The 24,623-nt window shown below is 41.9% G+C and overlaps 1 protein-coding gene across 1 annotated transcript in view; it reads left to right on the top strand.

The window, feature by feature from the left end:
* Nucleotides 1-24,623, top strand: part of SUPT3H (SPT3 homolog, SAGA and STAGA complex component) — a 739,871-nt gene that overhangs the window by 360,069 nt on the left and 355,179 nt on the right. Inside the window, exon 3 of the mRNA XM_040348435.1 lies at nucleotides 2,449-2,533. Within this exon, the coding sequence (XP_040204369.1) occupies nucleotides 2,449-2,533 (85 nt within the window). The remainder of the gene's footprint in view (nucleotides 1-2,448; nucleotides 2,534-24,623) is intronic.

The raw sequence follows: 24,623 nt of genomic DNA, 5'->3' as shown, positions 1-24,623 counted from the left end.
CCAATGACAGGTCGACTTGGCCTTGTGTTTTGAAACCTTGTCATGTTTGAATATCCCAATTACGTCCCATGCACAGCTTCCTGGCTGATGAATGCAAATGTTCCTCCAGTATTTTTTGATAACATACTGCATTCATCTTGCCAACAATTTTGACCAAATTTTCTGTGCCTTTGTAGCTCACACATCCCCAAAACATCAGCAATCCACCTCTATACATTTCATCATAGGCCTTGTTGACTCCTCTCCAAATGTAGCATTTATGGTTGTGGCCAAAAAGCAAAATTTTGGTCTCATCACTAGTGCCAAATGGCAAGAAATCATAAATTCTGCCAGGGTATGTAAACTTATGAGCACAACTATATGCTGAAAAATTCTTAAAGTGAAACAACAAGCAAAATAAAATGAGCACATTATGGCGTGAATACTAACCATAGCCCACAATACAGATTAAGATAATCCAGGAACTGCACACTTTTTTAAATGTTTACTTTTTTTCAGATTGCTTTGAGTTTATTTCATATAATTTAACAGTTAGGTTTGGATTTAAAGTGGGTCCACACAAAAAGTGAACCTCTGCTTTTCGTAACTCTCCTCCACCTCAGGTGTCACATTTGGCACCTTTCAGGGGGAGGGGGATGCAGTGTATAATACAGGTATTTGCACCCACTTCCGGGAATAGACTACCGCGGGAGTCATGCCCCGTCGCGTTACCCCCTGCTGTCTTCTGGGAAACACCCTGGTCCCAGGAGACAGCGGGGACCAGTAATGATGTGCCGCGCGCCTCGTGCATGTGCAGTAGGGAACTGGGCAGTGAAGCCGCAATGCTTCACTTCCTAATGCCCTCACCGAGAATGGCGGCGGGGGCAGCCAAGAGACGAGCGATTGCTTGGCCTCGGCTGCCGACATCACGGGCGCACTGGACAGGTAAGTGTCCATTTATTAAAAGTCAGCAGCTGCAGTATTTGTAGCTGATGGCTTTTAAAAAAAAAAAATTCAGGTGGACCTCCGCTTTAAGCAAAATATTTGGAAGATCAAGAGAAAGCTTAAACCTATACAATATTATGGAAAGAAAATAACAGAATAGTTTCTAACACAGTACAATATCAGTAAAGCAATCTCTGCTTTTAAAAAAAAAAACATTCTCTGGCCTTTCTAGGTGGACATCCAAACGTTACGCCAAAGTTATTGCAATATCGGCAAGTTTTCTTCTACTCACTTGCAAGTGGCTATGCACTCTTCCTTAGTAAGAAACTTGTTTTAAGTTCCTCTACAACCGCCAAAGATGAATGGTTCACAATTATTTGTATTTCTGTTAAAACCCCTCACATGCACCTTTCATTGGATGTGGGTTACAGATTCCATCGTTCACTTCAGAGGTGACCTGAAACAGAAAAAGTGGCAATCAACGCAAGGACCCATGTGGTTTTCATGTTGTAGTCTTGTGTCTTGGTCACCACAATGGAGAGTTGGTGTTGCTCTGTAGTCTGTGTCTACATCTTTAAAAAAAAAAAAAAATCAATTTTTTGCCACCAAACTTTCAGTGAGCTTTTTACACATTCAGGACATACTTTCTCTTTGCTTCTCTTGAAAATTGTTATGCTCTGAAATTTTGCCCTACATATCCAAGTTCCTAAACATCTGTGCCGAACGTGTGATAAGTAAAAGGAAAAGTGAAATTTTTTAGCTGATTTTTGATAACCATCTGTTTGAAATCCAAGTAGATAATGATCAGTGCATTTGCATATATTTCCAAAGTACCGCTGCACCTGCAATGTTATCATAATTTTGATTTGTGTATTAGAGGAGACGAGGTAGATGCTGCTCTTGTTTGTTTCCCTGATGATCTTTTAGTATTTAGGAAGTATGTGTTAAGAGGCCTACCCTAGTGTGGCTTAACTTGGTTAGTATTTGCCTGTTTTCATGGAATTGTAAGCAGTTAGGGCCCCTTTACACCTATCTCTTGCATTGTGTGGCAATGCATGCATTAAGATGCACTTCAATGAGATGCATGTCAGTGGGCCACGCACATGTTGGTGCAATATGGTGACATTCATTGTCCATGCACTAACGCAACACACCTCTGATGCACATGCATTGCAGTGCACCACAATGCACACTAATACACTGCTTTTTTTTGTGGTACACTTTATTGATACAAAATCCTGCATGTTAATTTTTTTTCTCATTCTGGTGCATTGACGCACATTCATTTTGAATGCTTTAATGCACACTTTAATTCATGTTAATGCAACACACCACAACATGAAGGTGTAAATGGGCCCCTAAAGCTCCGTACTAGCTGTTCGTGATGGACTTGGCTGAACTGGAGTGGTATTTTTTTTATTAACACTATAATATAAAAATATGTGCATACATTTTATATCTTTTTTTTTTCCTTTGGCTTTTAAGTGTTCATTTTGGCTTATGTCGTGTTCTTTTTCCTTTCAGGTTTTCCCTTGGCGATGCTCGACGTCCTTTGTACGAGACTGCCGTTCTGGTAGAAGATATTGTTCACACTCAGCTCATCAACCTGGTAAAATCAAAATTTCATTACCATGTTAAAGTTACATGCTTTACACAGCCCAAGAATTACAACTGTGTTTTCTTAAATAGTAGTAATTTACAAGTCCATGGAATAAAGTTGCTTTACCCACCCTATCTATAATGTTTCTATATCTGAAAATGATTTGCTTTCAAAGATTAACCTCCCACTTTCCTGTGTTTTGACCCCTGACCGCTGGTCCTTTTATATAGGTGGTCTGTCACAGCGGTCACATGATAGCTCGGTATTATAGATCCATAAATAGGGGTGATATCATGTGCAGATTTTTACTTTGCTCTGCCAGCTCGGCTTCCTGAGCCTCTCTATTTTTCAGTGAGGCCACCATTGTATTAGATGAACAATAGAAAGGAGCAGAAGGAGGGTTACATAAAAAAAAAAAAATTGTATGTGACTGCAGATGGTTGTATCTCTTGATCAGTTTTCATATATGATTATTACTGATGGTAACTTCTGAGTTTGATCAGGTTTACATGACATGAGGTGTAAAGCAAACCTATGATTTGTCCATGGAGGACATGCCTTCCCCCCTGGCCTTCCCCAGAAGTACATACTCACATTTCCTTTGCTTCATTTCCACTATGTTCAAATGCTGAGGGGCTAAGACCCAGTGCATACACATCTTTTAAGCTCAACCAATATCATTTCAAATGAGTAAATACATCAAAAATCTGCTTATATAAAATCCTGAACCCACAGTTGATCAAAAGAAAAGGCAAACATCACTTTTAAAGCAAGGTTCAAATTGGGAGAACAGGGAGAAAATTCTACTATGATGCAATAAAAAAAGTATTTACTCAAGAGGTAAACCTATAATTCTACCACTTTACAAAACACTGGTTTGGCCTAACCTTGAGAGTGCAGTCCAGTTTTGGTCACCAATTCTCAGGAAGGATGTCCTTGAACTGGAGAGAGTTCAGAGAAGGGAACGATGGATGGACCATAAGTAATAGTCTTTTCTCCAGGGAGAATACGTTTAAGAAGGAATATGATCACAATTTACATATCTTTAATTGGTGTATGTAATATTGGGAGAAAACTGTATGTCTTTTTCGGATACATTAGATTAAACAATCGCACAATGAAGTTGGATTAGATGGGGTTCAATGTTAAATTGTATAAGGGGTTCTTCACTGGTAAAGCAGTACAGATGTAATAACTCCCTTCTATAAGTAGTGGTATCAGCGGAGAGTGTAGATAGCTTAAAACAAACTATTAGGCCTCAATTATACACACTAGTCACCTCTGAATGCCTAAAGCCATGTTTTTTAAAAGCGTTTAGGTGTGTCAAGCTTTTGCACGTTAATAATTTAATTGGCCAGAATATTAATTTATTCTGGCCATTGAGATGAATGAATGAACACTCAAGTGCTAAACCTGATGTTTAGGCGCATATGAAATTTTTTCTGCCAAAAATCTTCCTTTCCTTATCCCAATTTTGGTGCTTTCAGTTTTTTGCCCCTAAATGCCCCTGCCTCTAAAAGCCTATGGGCCAGATTCACGTCCGATCGCGTATCTTTGTGCGGGCGTAACGTATCTGATTTACGTTACGCCTCCGCAACTTAGACGGGCAAGTGCTGTATTCTCAAGGCACTTGCTCCGTAAGTTGCGGCGGCGTAGCGTAAATCAGCCGGCGTAAGCCCGCCTAATTCAAATTTGGAACAGGGGGGCGTGTTTTATGTAAATGTTGTGTGACCCGACGTAATTGACGTTTTTCCCGAACGGCGCATGCGCCCTCCGTGGAATTTCCCAGTGTGCATTGCTCCAAAGTACGCCACAAGGACGTCATTGGTTTTGACGTGAACGTAAATGACGTCCAGCCCCATTCACGGACGACTTACGCAAACAATGTAACTTTTTCTAATTTCGACGTGGGAACGACGGCCATACTTAAAGGGGAGGTTCACCCTAAAAACGACTTTCTCTTATTACACTGGCCCCCCACATTACAATACGATTATGCCTATTAGTTTTTTTTTGATGCTGTACATACCTTCGTACAGCTAATTCACCCGTGGCTTCCGGGTTGCGAGTCCCGCGGGAGTGGGCGTTCCTAACATGCTGGTGATTGACGTTTTGACAAAAAACGAGCTCCCCCGTCACGCGTAAGCTGCGTCACGATTGGCGAAAGGAGCCGAACGGCGAGTAGGCGCTATACTGCGCCTGTGCATCGCCGTTCGACTCCTTTTGCCAATCGTGACGCGGCTTACGCGACGGGGGGAGCTCGTTTTTTGTCAAAACGTCAATCACCAGCATGATAGGAATGCCCACTCCCGCGGGACTCGCAACCCGGAAGGCACGGGTGAATTGGCTGTACAAAGGTATGTACAGCATCAAAAAAACCTAATGGGCATAATCGTATTGTAATGTGGGGGGCCAGTGTAACAAGAGAAAGTCGTTTTTAGGGTGAATCTCCCCTTTAACATTGTTACGCCGCACTTACTAATGCTAAAGATTGTTTTTGTTTTTTTTTTGTTAAGAGGTTATACGTGCCTGCTTTGTGTAACGATATTGCACAGAAAGGTCCCTACCTCCTCTTTTGGAAAACCCTCTTCTGGGTGCCTCTTTAGCAAGCTGGGTGCTAAGGAGGCACCCTTTCATGTAAGCTCCCAAGCCAGGCTGTGTTCATCCATAGACACCCAGAGCACTGGTAAGCCAAGCCTCATTACTGGAGATTGACTGACAGCAGCAGGACCCTATGGCTCCACTGCCCTTGGTGTCGCCTGTAAAAGTTGGAAGTGAGAGAAGTGGTGCTAAAGCCAACAGTGCTGGAGTTGTGACTGGAGCCAGTTAAGTGTTTAGGGATTTCATGGGGGGGGGGGGTAGGACAAGTATTGGGGTGTTTTTTTTTACTTAATGCAGAGAATGCTTTACGGTAAAAATAATAATTGGACTTTAAAAACACTTTATAGCTATCTGCATAAATCACTTTGCAGACAGATGGGTCTGGGTTCTTCTGAGCACTTTAGAAGTTGTCTGATCTGCTTTGTCTATTTTTTCACACTTCTGATGAATCATTTTATATTAAAATTAAAACGTTCTGTATAGCTGCACACATTTCTAAGACATTTTATTTGATAGATGTAATTATTCATTAACTCGACTTCCTTCCATCGTCATATTCCAAAGCAGGTGATGGCGCACCGCAGGGCAGATAACCTATCGCTGTCGGCGGTGGCTGGGACTCACTGTTTTCCTATGAAGACATGCAGAGCATCCTGTAGGCTGGTGTTTATGTACTATGCAGATTGGATAAATAAAATATCAGACGTTTTCTTAACCTATAACCTGCTAAGCTTGTGCAGGGAAGTAGAAGATGTTTCTCATGGAGGATTTCTTGTTTGGTGTGACATCTTCTAACCCTAAATGAGAAGTAGGCAAGAGAATGGGATCGGCGGGAGAAGAGACGGGACAGAAGGCAGACAAATTGCTTTTCTAACCTACTGCCTGGGGCTCTAGACAGCGCTTTGGTGTAGAGGAAGTGAAAGTGCTTTTAATAACTCATTGTTTTGACCTTTGATTGGGACAAGAGGAAACTCTTAAATCAAAAGTGCGTGTGCTGTGCTTTTGCTACAAATGGCCAGGAGAGAAACGGCCATGTCTAGTCTTTTTTATAGGAAAGTCGTCAGTATTGATTTCCATGCCTTGTTTACAGTGCTCCTTTGTGTACAGAATACACTGTTTGATTTAAAAAAAAATTCTTAGCGTTTGCGGTGACCACGTTGGAAGGTTCTTCTTTTAATTCAGCCTGGTGGTCTGTTAATAAAGAGATGTAAACGCAGTATTGTTCGCTATTTCAATTTTTTTGTATTTGTTTATACATATACTGTATACTCTTTCATAGTACGGAACAAGACATTATGGTATGGCTTACTAGATAACTGGTGCATTGCTTTAAAAAGAATGTATAGTTATTATTCCTATTTTATTTTTATTTTTTATTACAGAGCTTTTTGAATGTTCTCCTGATTTTCAGGTGTCATTTTATTTATAAATGAAGGGATTGTGTATTTTTGGGGAGGCCATAGTTTGTAACACTTCCTTATTTAAAGATGCTGTTGGTAAAAAAAAAAAACACTTCCAGAAGCAGCAGAAAGAGTATTTCTGAAACAAGAACTCTGGGTGGGGAAAGCTACTGGTACTTTCATTCTGGTCCTCATCATTTCATTCTATAAAGTATTTTTTAAGTCTTTAGGGCACCTCTGGCATGCAAGGATGGTTTTTTTCATTCTTGTAGTATTTGGAAAAGAATACCCAACTATAGGGGGTACAAGAGGGAGCCTACAAGCAAACTAAACTTGAGCCTTTCTCCTGAAGTGCCCCTAGTAGCAGAAAAGCATATTTCTCTTATTTGAGAAGTACAGTGTTATTTTAAATGTATTCCAGAATATAGTTTGAAAACTATGTAATGTATTACTTTTGTAATAATAATTGTAAAAATATAATTGTAAAAGAACATGTTCCACACTTCTTTCCTTTTTTATTTTTTTTTCCAGAAAAAAAAAATGGCTTTCAAAAAAACATACATTTTTTATTTATTTTTTTCCCCCAATGTTTCCGTTTTTTTCCAGTTCTTCCCATCTCTAGTCCTTTTTTCACACGCATATGCACGAATACTAGGCCCAATTTGGACAGGAACTAATTGACCTACAAGAATGTATTTAGATTATGTGAAGTACTCAGGAAACCCATCCAAGCACAGAGAGAACATGCAAACTCCATGTAGATAGTATCCTGGTTGGGATTTTAACCAAGGGGCCTAGTGCTGCAAGACAGGAGTGCTATAACAACTAAGCCACTGTGCTTCAAGACTATAGAAACCCATTGCTGTCCACTTTTTAATCTGATGGGAAACGGATAAGAAAAATGCCTGTGTGAAAGGGCCCTAACAGATTTGACTTTGATCACATAATGCGACCATATCTCTTTGATAAATACCTTACTGGTTAATTCCTGCAAATAAGAAGGTATCTAGTTGTGTGTGGAGTATAGGAGGATAAAGAAACCCTGCTGAATAGCTAAGTAGACAGAATTCCTACGTGCTGACGCCATCGCGATCCACGTCCCCTTGGAAGAGCGGGTGTTTGTTTTTTTGCGGGTTTAGGATTTAACATGCACATATGAATTTTAAACATTGTAAGTAGCCATTTGGCCCCTTTTTTCAATAAACCTAACCTTAATGGTATGACACTATTGGAGCCTTTTGTCTTCTTATGAACATCTTTTTCTCCTGGACGATCGGGATGTCTCGCTGTGAATGGAGTTTACAGTGAAGGATTCACCTGCTGCTCCATCACCCTTGGGGGTCAAATTTTAAAACCCTGCAGATGTTATTCTGCTTGCTTGCTCGACCATCCTAGCGATAGATGATCCATATTATCTGGTAAGAGTCCCTGATTACCACATGCAGTGTGCCATGGAAGACTCCAAACTAATCACTTGGTGGTGGAATACACACTCATTTCATCTTTATTGGGACCTTCTTTATTATATTGAAGATAGATATCAAGCCTCCTGAACTCCAGGAAAATAACCACAAAGAACTGCCCCCCCCCCTCCCCCCGACCTGCACCTCCTCATCGGCAGCCATGGAGGCAAGTGAGGGGAACGTAAGGACACTCCGCAGGCGCCCAACATCACATGTCATCTTGATTTTTAGTCTGTGTGAAAGCTAGAGTTCACAAATTATGGTATACATATTTGAAAATTGATCAATCAAAGTATTGACAGCCTATCTATTTTCACAAGGCCCTAAGATGCCAGAAGAGTACAAATGCCACCCAAATGACCCATTTTTGAAAAGCAGACACTCCAAAGTATTTAGTAAGAGGCATAGTGAGTTTTTTTTTTGCAAAATAACGACATTTAAATATTGGGGTTTGTTTACTATTTTTATATATATATATATTTTTACATACTGTCACCAGTGCAGTACATCGTCATCATATGATTGGTGTGGCGGTCATCAGGGATACTGACTGGTGACAGTATGTAAAGAATAAATACATTTTTATTGCATTTCTTTTAACTTTTAAACTTTGGGCTCTTTCACACATTATGGATCCGTAATGATCCGCCCTGTGAACCTCTGCTTGCTCAGTGGGGACCGCCCTGTCAGATCTCCGCTCTCCCCTATGGGGGGATCGGATGAACATGGACCGCCTGTCCATGTTCATCCGATACGCAGACGGATGGAAAAATAGGGTTTTCCTCCGTCTGCAGAATCGGTGGATTGCGGACCCGGATGAGATCGCGTTTCAGCAGATGTTCATCCACTGACACCTGCAATCTCATAGGGATCAATTTATGTCCCTTTTTCATCCTTAAACGGATGGATGAAAAAGCAGACATACGGTCCGCCCATGTGAAAGAGCCCTTCTTCTTTCTTTTTTGTATTTATTTATTTTATACAACTTGTCACTGTACTACTCTGGGAGGGGGTTGATCAGGGATTTTTTTTATCACATGATGATCACTGTTATAAACAAGAGTTTTAACTTTCATGATTGTCTTTTATTCATTATGGCTTGCTTACTATTGTGATCTGTGATTGGCTACAGCTAATCACATCGTACAGTGTGCGGTGATTGGCCCAGGTACCATATAATATTACAACATCACAATAGTAAGCAAAACAGTTATGAATGGATGTCATTTTTTTTTTACATTGTAATTACCTGATTGCTCTGACCAATCCTAGTGATCACATGATACCTTAGCCACTCACAGTGGCCGGGTACCAAGTGCAGTGATCCGCTGTGTCCAAAGACACTACAATCATTGGATTGCGCTGCTGCACTCCCCAGGGTAAATAGCTACCGAACATCTAAAGCCTTAAAATTGCATGTACCCATGAAATGCTAGAGAGTAGGAGGTCTTGAGAAGAGTGAAGAGAACGATTAGGTTGGTATTTAGAGACTAGGTCAGTGATGTAGCTAGGGGCAGAGTTGTGGATGGCTTTGTAGGTAGTAGTTTGAATTTAATTCTTTGGGTGAGTGGAAGCCAATGGAGGGATTGACAGAGAGGGGAAGCAGGGATAGAGCGGTTGGTAAGGTGGATCAGTCTGGCAGCAGCATTCATGATGGACTGAAGGGGGGTTCGAGTATGCAGAGGTAAGCCAATGAGGAGGGAGTTGCAGTAATCAAGGCGAGAGATGACCAGGGAGTGATAGCTCTCTCATCACCTGCTCCCATGCTCGTCACCAGGACTTCTCCAGAGCCTCTCCAAGCCTATGGAACTCCTTACCCCAATCTATCCGCCTATCTCCTTCTCTATTCGCTTTTAGAGGATCCCTGAAAACCCTCCTCTTCAGAGAAGCCTATCCTACCCACACCTAACAACTGTATTTGCATTTGAGTCCATCTGATCATCCCCCCCAGCTACTACTCTTTGTTCCACTTGACCCTCCCTTCTAGACTGTAAGCTCTAACGAGCAGGGCCCTCTGATCCCTCCTGTATTGAATTGTATTGTGACTGTACTGTCTTCCCTGATGAAAAGCGCTGCGCAAACTGTTGGCGCTATATAAATCCTGTATAATAATAATAATAATAAAATGGCACAATACTTTGGTGCCCAAAATTGTCCATGAGGGGGTTAACAAGTCTGCTATGTGATAGTTTTGGGCAGGTGACAGATCCTCTTTATGGAGACATCAGAGATCTATTGGACCCCCTATGTTTTCCCTGTCCTCCACTGCAGTTAATCAAATACAGATTGTGCTGGATTAGCTGCTTCTCTGGCTAAAGTTGCCAGGAAATTACAGCTCTGAACCCAGAAGTAACAAAAACCTCAGTGCTTCCGGGTTCATTCATCACAGAGCAGATTGTCGACAATGAACTACAAAATAACACTTTTCAGGCAGTTACAACAACAGTTTTTTTTTTTCATTTTTTGTATAAAGACAATATGAATAAATAAAGGTTGACCAAGGACTCCTGTCAGTGGTAAATGGTTTGTATTTAACCAACTGCTAATTTTGGACAGCTTTGTCTGTTAAAGGATAAGTTTGCCTTTTGTAACATGTTACGAAAGCGGCAACCTCACATCCTACACTGCCCCCCATTACCTCATATCCCACTGTGACACGCCCCACACAGCCCTATTCATTCTATCTGTGAATGAATGAACTACAAGTACCATCTTCCACCTTGGCAGATGACTTGATAGTTTCCTTAACAATATTATTTTATTGAGTACAGAAGTAATATACAAGTTACAGGAAATACATATAATACATCCAAAATAAAGATGCTCAAATAATCTTATTCCAATACATAGTTAAGTATAGTACGGCCCCTTTCACACTGGGCCGGGAGGTGCGTGGCGGTATAGCGGCGCTATACCGTCGGAATTGGCGCGGGATTCGGCCGATAGCTGTGCGTATTAACCCCCGATAGCGGCCGAAAAAGGGTTAATAATACCCCCGCAATGCCCTCTGCAGAGCGGGCGGTATTACCGCGGTTTCCCATTGTTTCAAATGGGAAGAAGCGGTATACACACCGCTCCTCTCACAGCTCCAAAGATGCTGCTTGCAGAAGATTTTTTTTCTCTCCCACCAGCGCATCGCCTCAGTGTGAAAGCCCTCTGGCTTTCACATTGAGAATGCTGGTTTTTAAGGCGGTATTAGGCGGTATTTTTAGCGCTAAACCGCCTGAAAAACTCAGTGTGAAAGGGGCCTAAGTGTAATAGAGTATAGTAACATATTTGGTTACTATTGGCATTAAAATATTGGCTTGTAGTTTTCAGTCATTCTTTCTGCTCTTCAGTAACGGTCTGCCCATTGAGGAGGTACGGGCAGACAATTGTACTAAGAGTCTGCAGGTGCCCGACATTGCATTAAAGGAAGTTGGAAAATAAATGGAAAGAGGGCCTAAAAAAGAAAACTATTGCAGACTCCATATCTAAGGATTTGTAAACTGCAGAATAATAAATGTTTGTTTTGGGGTAGTTGGTTTGATGGGCTTAATCTTTGCACAGTTACTTGTAGTGATTTAATCTTTGTCTCTTCTCTGTCTTGGAACAAAAATGCTTCCACCTTTTGATAAATAGGGCTCCCTGTAGGCAAAACTCATTTATTTTATTATTTTGGCTTTCAAAGACTTTTGTTTGGCTGTCGTTTCTCATAATGGATGTCTGTGTACAATTGCTATACAATATAGCCATTCCAGTCTGTAGCTTCAGGCTCCTGTGCAGACTCTTCATTATCAGACAGAAAATGAGAGTGGAATTGCTGATCGTTCCTAATAATGCTTTGATTTCCAGGATATTTGGGGAGGTGTAGTTGCTGTAGGTATTTCAGTAATTGCTGACGACTGTCAGGAAATGCTCACAATTGCTTGGCTCATTCCAAACTTAAGAGTCCTTCTCGATTCCTCATTGTGTTTGGTGTATTCTTCCTAGAAGCGCTTTGTTTAGTGGTAACTGCTACCCATGGCAGGCGAAGAGTCAATTTCTATGTCAATATACAGCCAACCAGTGAACTGACTGATAATGACTACTGTACCTTAAAAACATGGAAAGTAAAGCCATATAAATATATATTTTTGGATAGTGTAGAAAAATATCATCAGTTTTTTTGTAATCTGGAACAGAAATGATTCAATTTTTTTTTTTTAAATATTTTAAGACCCGGACCAAAATGCAGCTAAAGGACCAGGCCAGGTTTTGCGATTCGGCACTGCGTCGCTTTAAACTGACAATTGCGCGGGTCGCGCGACGTGGCTCCCAAACAAAATTGGCATCCTTTTTTTCCCCACAAATAGAGCTTTCTTTTGGTGGTATTTGATCACCTCTGCAGTTTTTATTTTTTGCGCTATAAACAAAAATAGAGCGACAATTTTGAAAAAATTCAATATTTTTTACTTTTTGCTATAATAAATATCCCCCAAAAATATATAAAAAAAACATTTTTTTTCCTCAGTTTAGGCCGATACGTATTCTTCTACCTATTTTTGGTAAAAAAAATCGCAATAAGCGTTTATATCGTTGGTTTGCGCAAATGTATAGCGTTTACAAAATAGGGGATAGTTTTATTGCATTTTTTTTAAAATTTTTTTTTTTACTACTAATGGCGGTGATCAGCAATTTTTTTTTTTTTGTGACTGCGACATTATGGCGGACACTTCGACAATTTTGACAAATTTTTGGGACCATTGTCATTTTCACAGCAAAAAATGCATTTAAAATGCATTGTTTACTGTGGAAATAACAATTGCAGTTTGGGAGTTAACCACAGGGGGCGCTGAAGGGTTATGTGTCACCTAATGTGTGTTTACAACTGTAGGGGGGTGTGGCTGTAGGTGTGATGTCATCGTTGTGGATTTCCTATAAAAGAGAACACACGATCGATGACACCGCCACTGGGAAGAACGGGGAAGCCATGTTTACACACTGCTCTCCCCGGTCTTCAGCTCCGGGGGACCGATCACGGGACTCCAGTGGCGATCGGGTCCCGGTCACGGAGCTTCGGACCGGGTCGCGGGAGCGCGCCCGCGACCCACGGCTGGGCTTAAAGATCAACGTAACAACAAAAACCTGGGGAATGCCCAGGGAAAAACCAAGCCTACTTACCGACCAGCTTGCAGAAAACCAATTAACCTGTCTACAGTATGCGTTAAAAATAGGGGTTTTGTCCGCACGCAATTGCAAACGCATGCGTGAGCCACAGAGCCGCGCAAGGCACCCTATAATCTGTGGTCCCTAACACTAAACAATGAATGTCCTCACAATGGAGGCACATGCATTTAAATGGATAGTATATGTACGTTGATGTGCCCAGCCGTGCCATTCTGCCGACGTATATGTGCAGGAGGCGGTCCTTAAGTGGTTAATGTTTTCACAGAGGAGCAGAGGGGAATCTTCCAATTAGAAGACCTGTACAGATGCCCCCTTCTCTTTAGAAAGGTTTCCTGTTGATTTCTCTTGATGAAAGCAAAACAGACAGCAAAAAAGTGGCATTAACTATTCCTTACTGTACCCAAAATTCTAAAGTTTTACCTGTAGATATAATTTAAGCATATTATATTTACCGTATTTATCGGTGTATAACACGCACAGGTGTATAACACGCACCCTAACTTTAAGAGGGATGTTTCAGGAAAAAACGTTCCACAACCCCCTGCGTATAACACGCAGGCACAGTTTACCCTCTATTTTCAGGTAAAAAAGTGAGTGTTTACGCCAATAAATACAGTATATATTGGAGTGGCCGCATACCACTCCCTGGTCTGTAAGGAGTCCATGTAGTAGTTCACTCCTCTGCAGATCTGCATCCCCTAATTAGAAGAGGACAGCTTACTCTAAGGCCCCTTTCACTTGGGTTAGCATGTCAGTTCTTTATGTTGGCCTGATCGAACCCTCCAGTCTCTTCTAAGGAGCAGTGGATGTCAGTGGACACATGTCTGCTGAAACCTGCTGCCATCTGATAAGATCCTGTCTGCCAAAAACAGAGAAATGGTGGTCCTTTTCCCCATCCGTCTGGCAGATCGGATGGCATCAGATGGAAATGGACATCAGTCAATTTCCATCTGATTGCCCCATAAAGGAGAGCAGGACTGTGTCCCTGTCCACTCTGCATAGTGGAGCAGACACAGACGAGTCATCTACAAATGCAAAATGGTGCGCTGTCCTTTAACCACTTCCATACCGGGCCTATTCTGGCACTTCTCTCCTAAAAATCATTTTTTTTTTGCTAGAAAATTACTCAGAACCCCCAAACATTATATATGTTTTTTTAGCAGACACCCTATGGAATAAAATGGCGGTCGTTGCAACTTTTTTTTATCTCGCACGGTATTTGCGCAACAATTTTTCAAACGATTTTTTCATGAATTAAAAAATAACAAAACAGTAAAGTTAGCCCAATTTTTTTTGTATGATTGAAAGATATCACGCCAAGTAAATAGATACCCAACATGTAATTTAATAATTTCATTTTTTTTTACAGGTTGCTAGTTTAGAGTTACAGAGGGGGTCTAGTGCTAGAATTGTTGCTTGCGCTCTAATGCACGCGGCGATACCTCAGCATGTGTGGTTTGACCAGTGTTTACATATGGGGTGGGAGTTGAGTGGGTGTTCGCTTCTGAGCGCGAGCTACCGGGGAGAGGGGTGTTTTCAATTTTTTATTTTACTTTATTTTTACGCTTTCTTTACATTTTTTTTGGATCACTTTTATACCTATTACAAGGGATAGAAGCATCCCTTGTAATATGAATGGTTCGTGACAGGTCCTCTTTATGGAGAGATGTGGGGTCAATAAGACCCCACATCTCTCCTCCAGCTGGAAATCAAGATTGGGTTTGGGGTGGAGGAACTTGACTGGCCTGCAAAGAGTCCTGACCTCAACCTGATAGAATACCATCGGGATGAATTGGGAGCGCAGACTGCAAGCCAGGGGGTTTCGTACAACATCAGTGCCTGACCTCACAAATGCCCTTCTGGAAGAATGGTCAAACATTCCCCATAGACACTCCTAAACCTTGTGGACAGCCTTCCCAAAAAGAGTTGACGCTCTTATAGCTCAAAAGGGTGGGCCAACTCAATAATGAAACCCAACGGACTAAGACTGGGATGCCATTAAGTTAATGTGGCTTGTAAAGGCAGGTGTCCCAATACTTTTGACAAACACAGTGTATCTTATGAGAAACAATACTCGATAAGAAAAAATTAAAGTACCTTCATTCTAGTATATAAAAATTATTAATATTGTGGAGGCAATATGGACTTTTGTGGGTACGGTATGAATTACAAGTCAATTTACAAAAATATAAACTTATTTTACAAAATCATACATATTAAAATCAGCCTTAAAGCGGGTTTCAGGCATACTTTTATTTCTGCAAGCTAAAATGAATCACATTAGATAGTCCCTAAAACATATTAATAGCTCCCGCAATCGTTCCAGAAATCATTGCAAAACACTTGCCTTATATCCTCCAGCTCATTTGTGGCCCGTATCCATCATATGTGTGGGCATGTGAAGCCCAGTTCCTTTTCCTTCCTGGTTTTCAGGGAGAGGTGCATGCTGGGCGATTTTTAGGCACAGTAATGCCCAGAGACTCCTGGGAAATGAGTGTCATAATTTCCCAGGAGTCAATGGGGTCTTAGGACAGGAAGTTGAACCACCTAGGACCAGGAACTATGCAGATTACGAAATCTGCCTAGTAACAGCCAGATAGAAGTGAGTAAAAAAAAAAAAAAAAATGTTCTTTTTTTTTTACATTAACCAGTTCAATACCGGGCTTTTATGCCACCTCAATACCGGGCCTGATCTGGCACTTCTCTCCTACATGTACAAATCATCATTCTTTTGCTAGAAAATTACTCAGAACCTCCAAACACTATATATGTTTTTTTAGCAGACACCCTAAGGAATAAAATGACGGTCATTGCAACTTTTTATCTTGCACAGTATAAAAAATGGTTTCATTAATTAAAAAATAACAAAACAGTAAAGTTAGCCCAATTTTTTTGTAAAATATCAAAGATGATGTTACGCCTAAATAGATACCTAACATGTCACGCTTTAAAATTGCACACACTCATGGAATGGCGCCAAACTTCGGTACTTAAAAATCTCCATAGGCGACGCTTTGAACATTTTTACAGGGTTACCAGTTTAGAGTTACAGATGAGGTCTTATGCCGCGTACAGACGGTCGTTTTTTTGTGATGAAAAAAAAACAACGTTTTAAAAAATGTCATTTAAAATGATCATGTGTGGGCAAAACGTTGTTTTATGTCTTAAAAAAAAAACGACAAAAAAAAAATTCGAACATGCTTGATTTTTTGTGTCGTTTTTCAAAACGTCGTTTTTTGTTTCACAGAAATTGACCGTGTGTAGAAAAAAATTACGTTTAAAGCGACGTTTTTAAACCCGCGCATGCCCAGAAGCTAGTTATGAAGCGAGCTTCAATGGAAAAAAGTGTGGATGGTAACCTCGCTTTGCTAGAGCATTGTGAAAAAACTATGTGTGTAGCAACATCGTTTTTGAAAATGAAGTTTCAATAACGTCGTTTTATTTCATGATTTAGAAACGTAGTTTAATTTTTCATCACAAAAAACGACCGTCTTTACACGCGGCATTAGAATTGTTGCTTGCGCTCTAATGCACGCGGCGATACCTCACATATGTGGGTTTGAATGGCGTTTATATATGTGGGCGGGACTTGCGTGTGCGTTAGCTTCTAAATGCGGGCTACCTGGGACAGGGCGTTTAATTTTAATTAAATTTTTTTATTATTATTTCTTTTTATTTTACTTATTTTTTTATTATTTTGTTACATTTTTTAAAACAAAAAAAATGTGTGATAATTTTTATTTCCTATTACAAGCTATGTAAACATTCCCCTTATAATAGGACAGGTTCCTCTTTATGGAGAGATGTGGGGTCAATAAGACCCCACATCGCTCCTCCAGGCTGGAACGCATGAGATTTGTGAAAAATAAATTACCGATCTCTTGCTTACTAGCCTCGGCTTTGTTTACTTTCGTCATAATGTCAGATATACGATAATAACATCAAAATATATACATAACTAGTGACAATTTTTTTTTAATACTGTGTATCTGATAATATTGAAGCAGACTTGTTGCAATTTCTGATGGTGAAAGCTTAAAGCGGGGTTTCCATTCTGTTTTTGAATTTTTTGAAATAGGACCTTTCATTTATCTTTCTTTAATTCTTTAGAATACCGCATACTACGTCTTTTAGTCTCGCCGTTCCGCTGACTTATATGCAATAAATACCTTATATTTCTTTCTCCTGAGCCTTCATGCGATTTCCAATCTTGCTTGTGGGCAAAGTGCAACCCACAAGCAGTTGCTTCCTGGTTTAGTTGGGATGACGCGCCCGGACGAAAGAGCCGTCCCGCCCCAATCTCGGGCATGTGCAATACTGCTACAGCGCCGTCTATGAGTTAGGTTGCCATCGCAACGAGCGTCGGACTGCTTTGCAATAACGAGATTCTCGTACAGGGGAGGCACAGGGGAGGTGCACGGCTGAATGACTCCACATTTCCCAGAAGCATTTGCGCTGTTAGGAGCCGAGGTAGCTGACGTCAAGATCCTAGGTGGATAGAAAGGCAGATTTCGTGCTTCCGCATAGCAACAGGCATTTCAAGGTGGGTAAAAAAAATGTTTTTTTCTTTTTTAGGTGTAATCTACAATTTAAAGCAAAATTATTTTTTTGGTGGAACCTCCATTTTAAAACCACATGGGACAGCGAAAAGCCCCCCCCCCCTTCCCCAAAGGTGGTGGTTGTCATGCTGCACAGCAGGTTCTGTGTATCCGGGTTGGGATGATGACGTGTCTTGGGCTCACAGGAACGGAGTTGGGTGACACTGGACATCATCAAACCTAGGAGAGGGCCGGTGCTGGATCAAACAGTAGGTGAGCCTACAAGGTAAAGCACTAGAGATGGGGTGAGTATTACTGCCATTTAATTTTTTATTTTCAAATCTGCGAGGCAATGTTTTTATTTATTTTTCTATAAATGGAGTTGGTGTGACTGGTAGTAGCATGTGACAGTGGTGGTATGTGCGAGATAGTACTAGTGTTTGACTGGTTTATTTTGTGACCTGGAACCACAGTTTATCACAAATCAGATCCTCTGAACATGCCTTGCCCTTAGGGCGCAGAATAACAATCCCTGGAACAAGGGATGTCTGGAGGACCTCAGGAAGTGCCTGGAAATGAGAAGCGACCCTGACAGGCCCTTCCGACCCCGCTGCAAGGTTGCAGTGTTAGAGCAGGTGTCTGCCCACAATGCTAACCAAAAGAATCCACCTCACTCAAACACATTCACCACCACTTCTAACAACAAACAGGTAATAAAATCCCACATTGTGGTCACTTTCATGTCATGTCATTTTAGTGAATTGCTTGATTGTTCTGTGCATGTTTTCCCCTCTTTGTCTGACAACCACAGGTGTTTATATGAGAGCAAACCACTCATGGATTCATTCTCAAACACCAAGTCCTGCTTAATTTTTGAGCAAAAAGACAAGCGAGTTTATTGAAAGCTGAGCTCTAGACAGATGATATATACCTAGATTCAAAGACCGCAACTTTAAGGCGACATAGCGTATCGTATTTACGCTACGCCCCTTTAAGTCAGAGAGGCAAGTACTGTATTCACAAAGTACTTGCCTCCTAACTTACGGCGGCGTAACGTAAATGCGGCCGGCATAAGCGCGCCTAATTCAAATGAGGACGGGGGGCGTGTTTTATGTTAATTGCTCGTGACCCGACGTGATTGAGGTTTTTTTCGAACGGCGCATGCGCGTCCGTGTACATATCCCAGTGTGCATTGCTCCAAAGTACGCCGCAAGGACGTATTGGTTTCGACATGAACGTAAATTACGTCCAGCCCCATTCACGGACGACTTACGCAAACGACGTAAAAAAAATTCAACTTTCGACGCGGGAACGATGGCCATACTTAATATTGACTACGCCTCCTAGGGGCAGCTTTATCTTTACGCGGCGTACCTCTTACGGAAACGGCGTATCTTTACTGCGACGGGCAAGCGTACGTTCGTGAATCGGCGTATCTAGTCATTTACATATTCTACGCCAAACTCAACAGAAGCGACACCTAGCGGCCAGCCTAAAAATGTCACTTTAAGATAAAACGACGTAGGAGACTTACGCCGCTCGTATCTTAGCCTAATTTAAGCGTATCTGGTTTCCAGAATACGCTTAAATTAACGCCGGCGTAGATTCAGAGTTATGACGGCATATCTACTGATACGACGGCATTACTCGCTCTGAATCTACCTAATAGTCACCATTTTTATTGTGTGTGTTTATTTAAAAAATAAATAAAAAATGAAAGCGGTATCAATCACAAAAGCAAACATTTTTTTAGACTTTCTTTTTTTCTATTTTCATCTGGTGATCTGGCCAGTAAGTCTGTTATTTTTCAAAAGAACACGTTCTCCAGCAGAATGGATCAGTTACAGAAACAAGACAAACCATTTAAAACTGGCAGCGGTGCTTACTGTGATCAGCTTTGAGGTTCTATTCACACCTAAGCGTATTGATTTACTGGTGTTTTTCAGGCGTTTTTTAACCACTTGCCGACCGCGGACATTATATAACGTCATCGGCTTTGTGGGGCTATATCTGAATGATGCCTGCAGCTACTTGGCATTTTCAGCTGGCGATTCCCTACACCATAGGAATGATCATAGCGGCTGTTCCACCACTTGATCATTCTTACGGGTGGTGAGATGGAACGTCCCCCCTCCCACCGCCCTCCGGTGCTTCTACTGACTCACCTGTGCAATCGGTGAGTCTGAGAATGGATCCACCGGCCCCGGATGTTGATCATAGAGATTTCCGGCAGACCAGATGGTCGCCGGAGTCTCTATGATCGTCGGAGGCCGGGCTCGATGTTATGACGTCACGCCCGGCCTCTGCATTAAAAAAAACCTGTGCCGCTTCGGCTGTGAAGCAGTGATCATTTTTTTTTTTTTTTTAGTCTACCCAGCCTACTGTATTGGTGAGATGTGGGGTCTTATTGACCCCACATCTCACTTTAAAGAGGTCCTGTCATGCCACATTCCTATTACAAGGGATGTTTACAAGGCATGCATTAAAAAGGGGATTAACTCCAGAGATAAAACGATAATTCTCCCGATTTACAAGACTCTGGTCCCACCGCACCTAGAGTATGCTGTCCAGTTCTGGGCACCAGTCCTCAGGAAGGATGTAATTGAAATGGAGAGGGTACAAAGAAGAGTAATAAAGGGTCTGGAGGATGTTAGTTATGAGGAAAAGTTGCAAGCACTGAACTTAATTTTCTCTGGAGAAGAGACGCTTGAGAGGGGATATGATTTCAATTTACACAATTTTCGCGGAAGGGAGTTTAACAAGACACGTGGCCACTCATTAAAATTGGAAGAAAATAATTTTAACCTTAAACTACGTAGAAGGTTCTTTACTGTAAGAGCAGTAAGGATGTGGAATTCCCTTCCACAGGCAGTGGTCTCAGTGGGGGGCATCGATCGTTTCAAGAAACTATTAGATAAGCACCTGAACGACCACAACATACAGGCATATACAATGTAATACTGACATAAAATCACACACATAGGTTTGACTTGATGGACTTGTGTCTTTTTTCAACCTCGCCTACTATGTAACTATGTAGCAAAAAATGAATGAGATTTTGCTTGTTGGGTGTTTTGGAGCTTCAGAGCTGAGCGTTATACAAGCTGAAGAACGTTCAGGTGTGAACAAGGCCTTATTTATTTCTGTAAAATCTATATCCCAAAAGGAATAAGAAAACAGTTGTAACTCCTTCTAAAGTGTGAGCTGGAGTTTGACTTCACTTTGTTAGTGTATCTAAATCTAATAGTACACTAGCTTCAGAGTGGAGGCACTCTAATACAAGAGGTATGGTACTGGCCAGATCACCAGGTGAGAACAGAATAGGAAAAAAGCCTAAGAAAATAACATGACTAGTGACACAATGGGGGAGATTTACTAAAACTGGAGCACTCATAATCGGGTGCAGCTGGGCATGGTAGCCAATCAGCTTCTGACTTCAGCTTGTTCAATTAATCTGCGACAATAAAACCTGGAAACCGATTGGTTTCTGTGAGATTTTGCATGTTCCAGTTTAAGTTAATTTCCCAACAATAAGACCCCTTTCACACTGGGGCGGTTCGCAGGCGCTAAAAATGGCGCCTGCAAACCAACCTGAAACAGTGGCTGCTGTTTCTCCAGTGTGAAAGCCCCGAGGGCTTCAACACTGGTGCGGTGCGCTAGCCCCGAGGGCTTTCACACTGGAGCTGTGCGCTAGCCCAGAGGGCTTTCACACTGGTGTGGTGCCCTAGCCCCGAGGGCTTTCACACTGGAGCGGTGCGCTAGCAAGGACCGTTCCAAAAGTCCTGCTAGCCCCATCTTTGGAGCAGTGAAGGAGAGGTGTGTTTACCGCTCCTTCACATTGAAAGCAATGGGAAACCGCGGCTATACCGCCAGCAATGTGCCTCTGCAGAGGCGCATTGCCGACGGTATTAACCCTTTTTTGGCCGCTAACGGGGTAAAACTGCACTGCTAGCGGCCGAATACCACCGCAATTCTGATGGTAAATCGCCGCTAAAAATAGCGGCACTTTACCGCCACCGCACCTCACGCCCCAGTGTGAAAGGGGCCTAACACAACTAGAATTTTCTTGTGCGAAGGCAGCACCATGTAGTGAAGACCCTCGGGGTGGGGCTGAAGGTATTCGCTATGTGACTCTAACTGAGGGATTTGGGGCAAGCTTCGAAAGGATTTGCTAAAAGTTATGTAGTTGCTCTTTAATTGGTATCTAAGTAGATATTTCTTATGAGCATATCATGGGACAGGACAGAGGAATTTAACAGGAAAGGATGTAGATAGTTTTTAAGATTTAATTAAATAGATAACGGTGATACTTCATTTTTTTTTCTCTCTTGGGAGTTGCAGTTCCTCATGGCATTAATGGATGTCAGATCCAGAGGTCATCCATTAACTGATGGACTGTATTTAGATCAGAGAGGGTGAGCACTGTGATGTGCAAGGTTTCCTATATGTTTGCATGGAACACTTAGGGGGTCATTTATAAATGGAGGGAAATTTGAAGGAGCAGGATGAAAAAAAAGCAAAAAAAAAGTTTTAACTGTAAATGTGGTTTTTCATTTTAAATAAAACTTTTTGAATAATCTTCTGATGACAGTTCTTTTTACAAACATTTGTGCGAAATTCTACTATGCATAGACCAGCTTTATTCCAGGTCTATGCATAGAAGTTATTAAAGCTGGAAGCATTTAGGCAACTAGCATTTTCAGGAGGTCAGCAATGGCAGCCCCCATTTTTCTTTCATGATGAGTTCCTTTCAATTTAAACGAATTAAATCACATATGTTTTTTTTTTTGCTTTTTTAAAAAAAAACATAACGTGATAACTTGGTCAGAGTCCATTATTGCTGCAAGTGTAAGGCCTCGTACACACGACCGAGGAACTCGACGAGTGAAACACATCGTTTTGCTCGTCGAGTTCCTTGTTAGGCTGTCGAGGAACTTGACATGCCAATTTTCTCCATTCGCGTAGAGGAAAAAGAGAACATGCTCTCTTTTTGGCTCGACGAGTTCCTCGACAGTTTCCTCGTCGAAAAATGTACACACGACCGGTTTCCTCTGCAAAAATAAAAAAAACAGCAAGTTTCTTGCTGGTTTTTGCCGCGAAACTCGGTCGTGTGTACGAGGCCTATCAGTTTTGGACAGGAGGGCTAAGCCACACTAAAGGTAGTGTTGAACCCGTTAATGTTTTAACATTAAGGCCTTGTACAGACGAGCAGACATGTCCAATGAAAATGGTCCGCGGACCGTTTTCATCGGACATGTCTGCTGGGGGATTTTGGTCTGATGGTGTGTACACACCATCAGACCAAATTCTCCCCGGACAGAATACGCGTTGACGTGCGCGACCCCGGAAGTTCAATGCTTCCACGCATGCGTCGAATCACTTTGACGCATGCAAGGGATTTCGGCCCAGCGGACATGTCCGATGAGTCGTACAAACCATCAGACATGTCCGACGGACAGGCTTCCAGCGGACATGTTTCTTAGCATGCTAAGAAACATTTGTCCGCTGGAAACCTGTCCGCTAGGCCAGGAATCCGGTCTGCTATGCCGTACACACGGTCGGACATGTCCGCGGAAACTGGTCCGCGGACCAGTTTCAGCAGACATGTTCGGTCGTGTGTACGAGGCCTAAGATATTCAGGGATATCCTGCAAACATTTACCCAAATTTTTTTTAATATTTTTTTACATTTGCCCCGTTTAACTTAATTGTTATACCCTGACAAGCTTCATCCTTGTCCCCCAGCTCCTCTTCCCCACACTTCCAGTGGGAAGGACATGGACTGACCAATTTCCTTTGATACTTAGATCACTAACCTGAAACAAGTACAGTGGAACCTTGGATCACAAGCCTAATCTGTTCCAGGAGAATGCTTGTAATTCAAAGCACTCGCATGTCAAAGCAAGTTTCCCCATAGAAGTCAATGGAAACGAAAATAATTTGTTCCACATTGACTTCTATGGCATGCAATGCCACATGTGGCCAGAGGTGGGGGGCGCCAGAGAGACTCAGAGATCGTTTGGCTGCCCTCAGCAACCCCCAGAAAGGTTAGGAAACACTCTGGAACAGAGTATTTCTAAATGTGTTTCCGAGTATTTCCGATCAGCTCCGGTGCTCCCCGCTCTTCTGGCCAAATGCTGAGTCAGGATTTAAAAAAATATATATATATTGCTTGTATTGCGAAATGCTTGTTAACCGCGTTACTCGCAATCCAAGGTTCCACTGTATACAGACAGGGGAATCTGACTTTTCACTGCCTCTTCTGTTCGGCTGTCCATAGACTGTTAATTTTTTTCTTCTCGTTCAGCAGTGTGGATGGAGAAATCTCTACTACCGGCTATAGTATTCAGCAGCCTGTGGTTGTCTTAATACAATGGCGCTGCTGAACCGTGACTGCATCTGATAGGATAGAGTCACTGTCCGGTTGGCAACTCTCCACCTAGATCAGTAGATTTTTTACCGGGGGATGCTTGCAGGGCCACCCATGGCTTGATTGTTCCCTAGCTTGGTGGAAATCAGTCAAAATATGAGCCATCTGTGGTTTTTTTTTAGTGAGTCAGATCAACCCCTTGCTCATCTATTAATATGGTTGCTATTGTATTGTCCACATTCATTGTTCACCTACTGTCGGAATTGCTAATGTGTTTCCCACAAGTATTATCCACATATTGTCATAAGTCACTATGGGCCAGATTCTCAAAAGAGATACGCCGGAGATTTGCAATGCGTAAAGTTGCCCCTGCTATATGAGGCACAGCCAATATTAAGTATGGCTGTCGTTCCCGCGTCGAAATTTAAAAAATTTACGTTGTTTGCGTAAGTCGTCCGTGAATAGGGCTGGACGCCATTTACGTTCACGTCGAAACCAATGACGTCCTTGCGACGTCATTTAGCGCAATACACGTCGGGAAATTTTAGGGACGGCGCATGCGCAGTACGTTCGGCGCGGG

Source organism: Rana temporaria, chromosome 4 (genome assembly GCF_905171775.1).
Source record: "Rana temporaria chromosome 4, aRanTem1.1, whole genome shotgun sequence".
In the NCBI taxonomy this organism is placed as follows: Eukaryota; Metazoa; Chordata; class Amphibia; order Anura; family Ranidae; genus Rana; species Rana temporaria.
The sequence above is the reverse complement of the archived record's forward strand: the minus strand, read 5'-3'. Positions and strand labels throughout refer to the sequence as shown.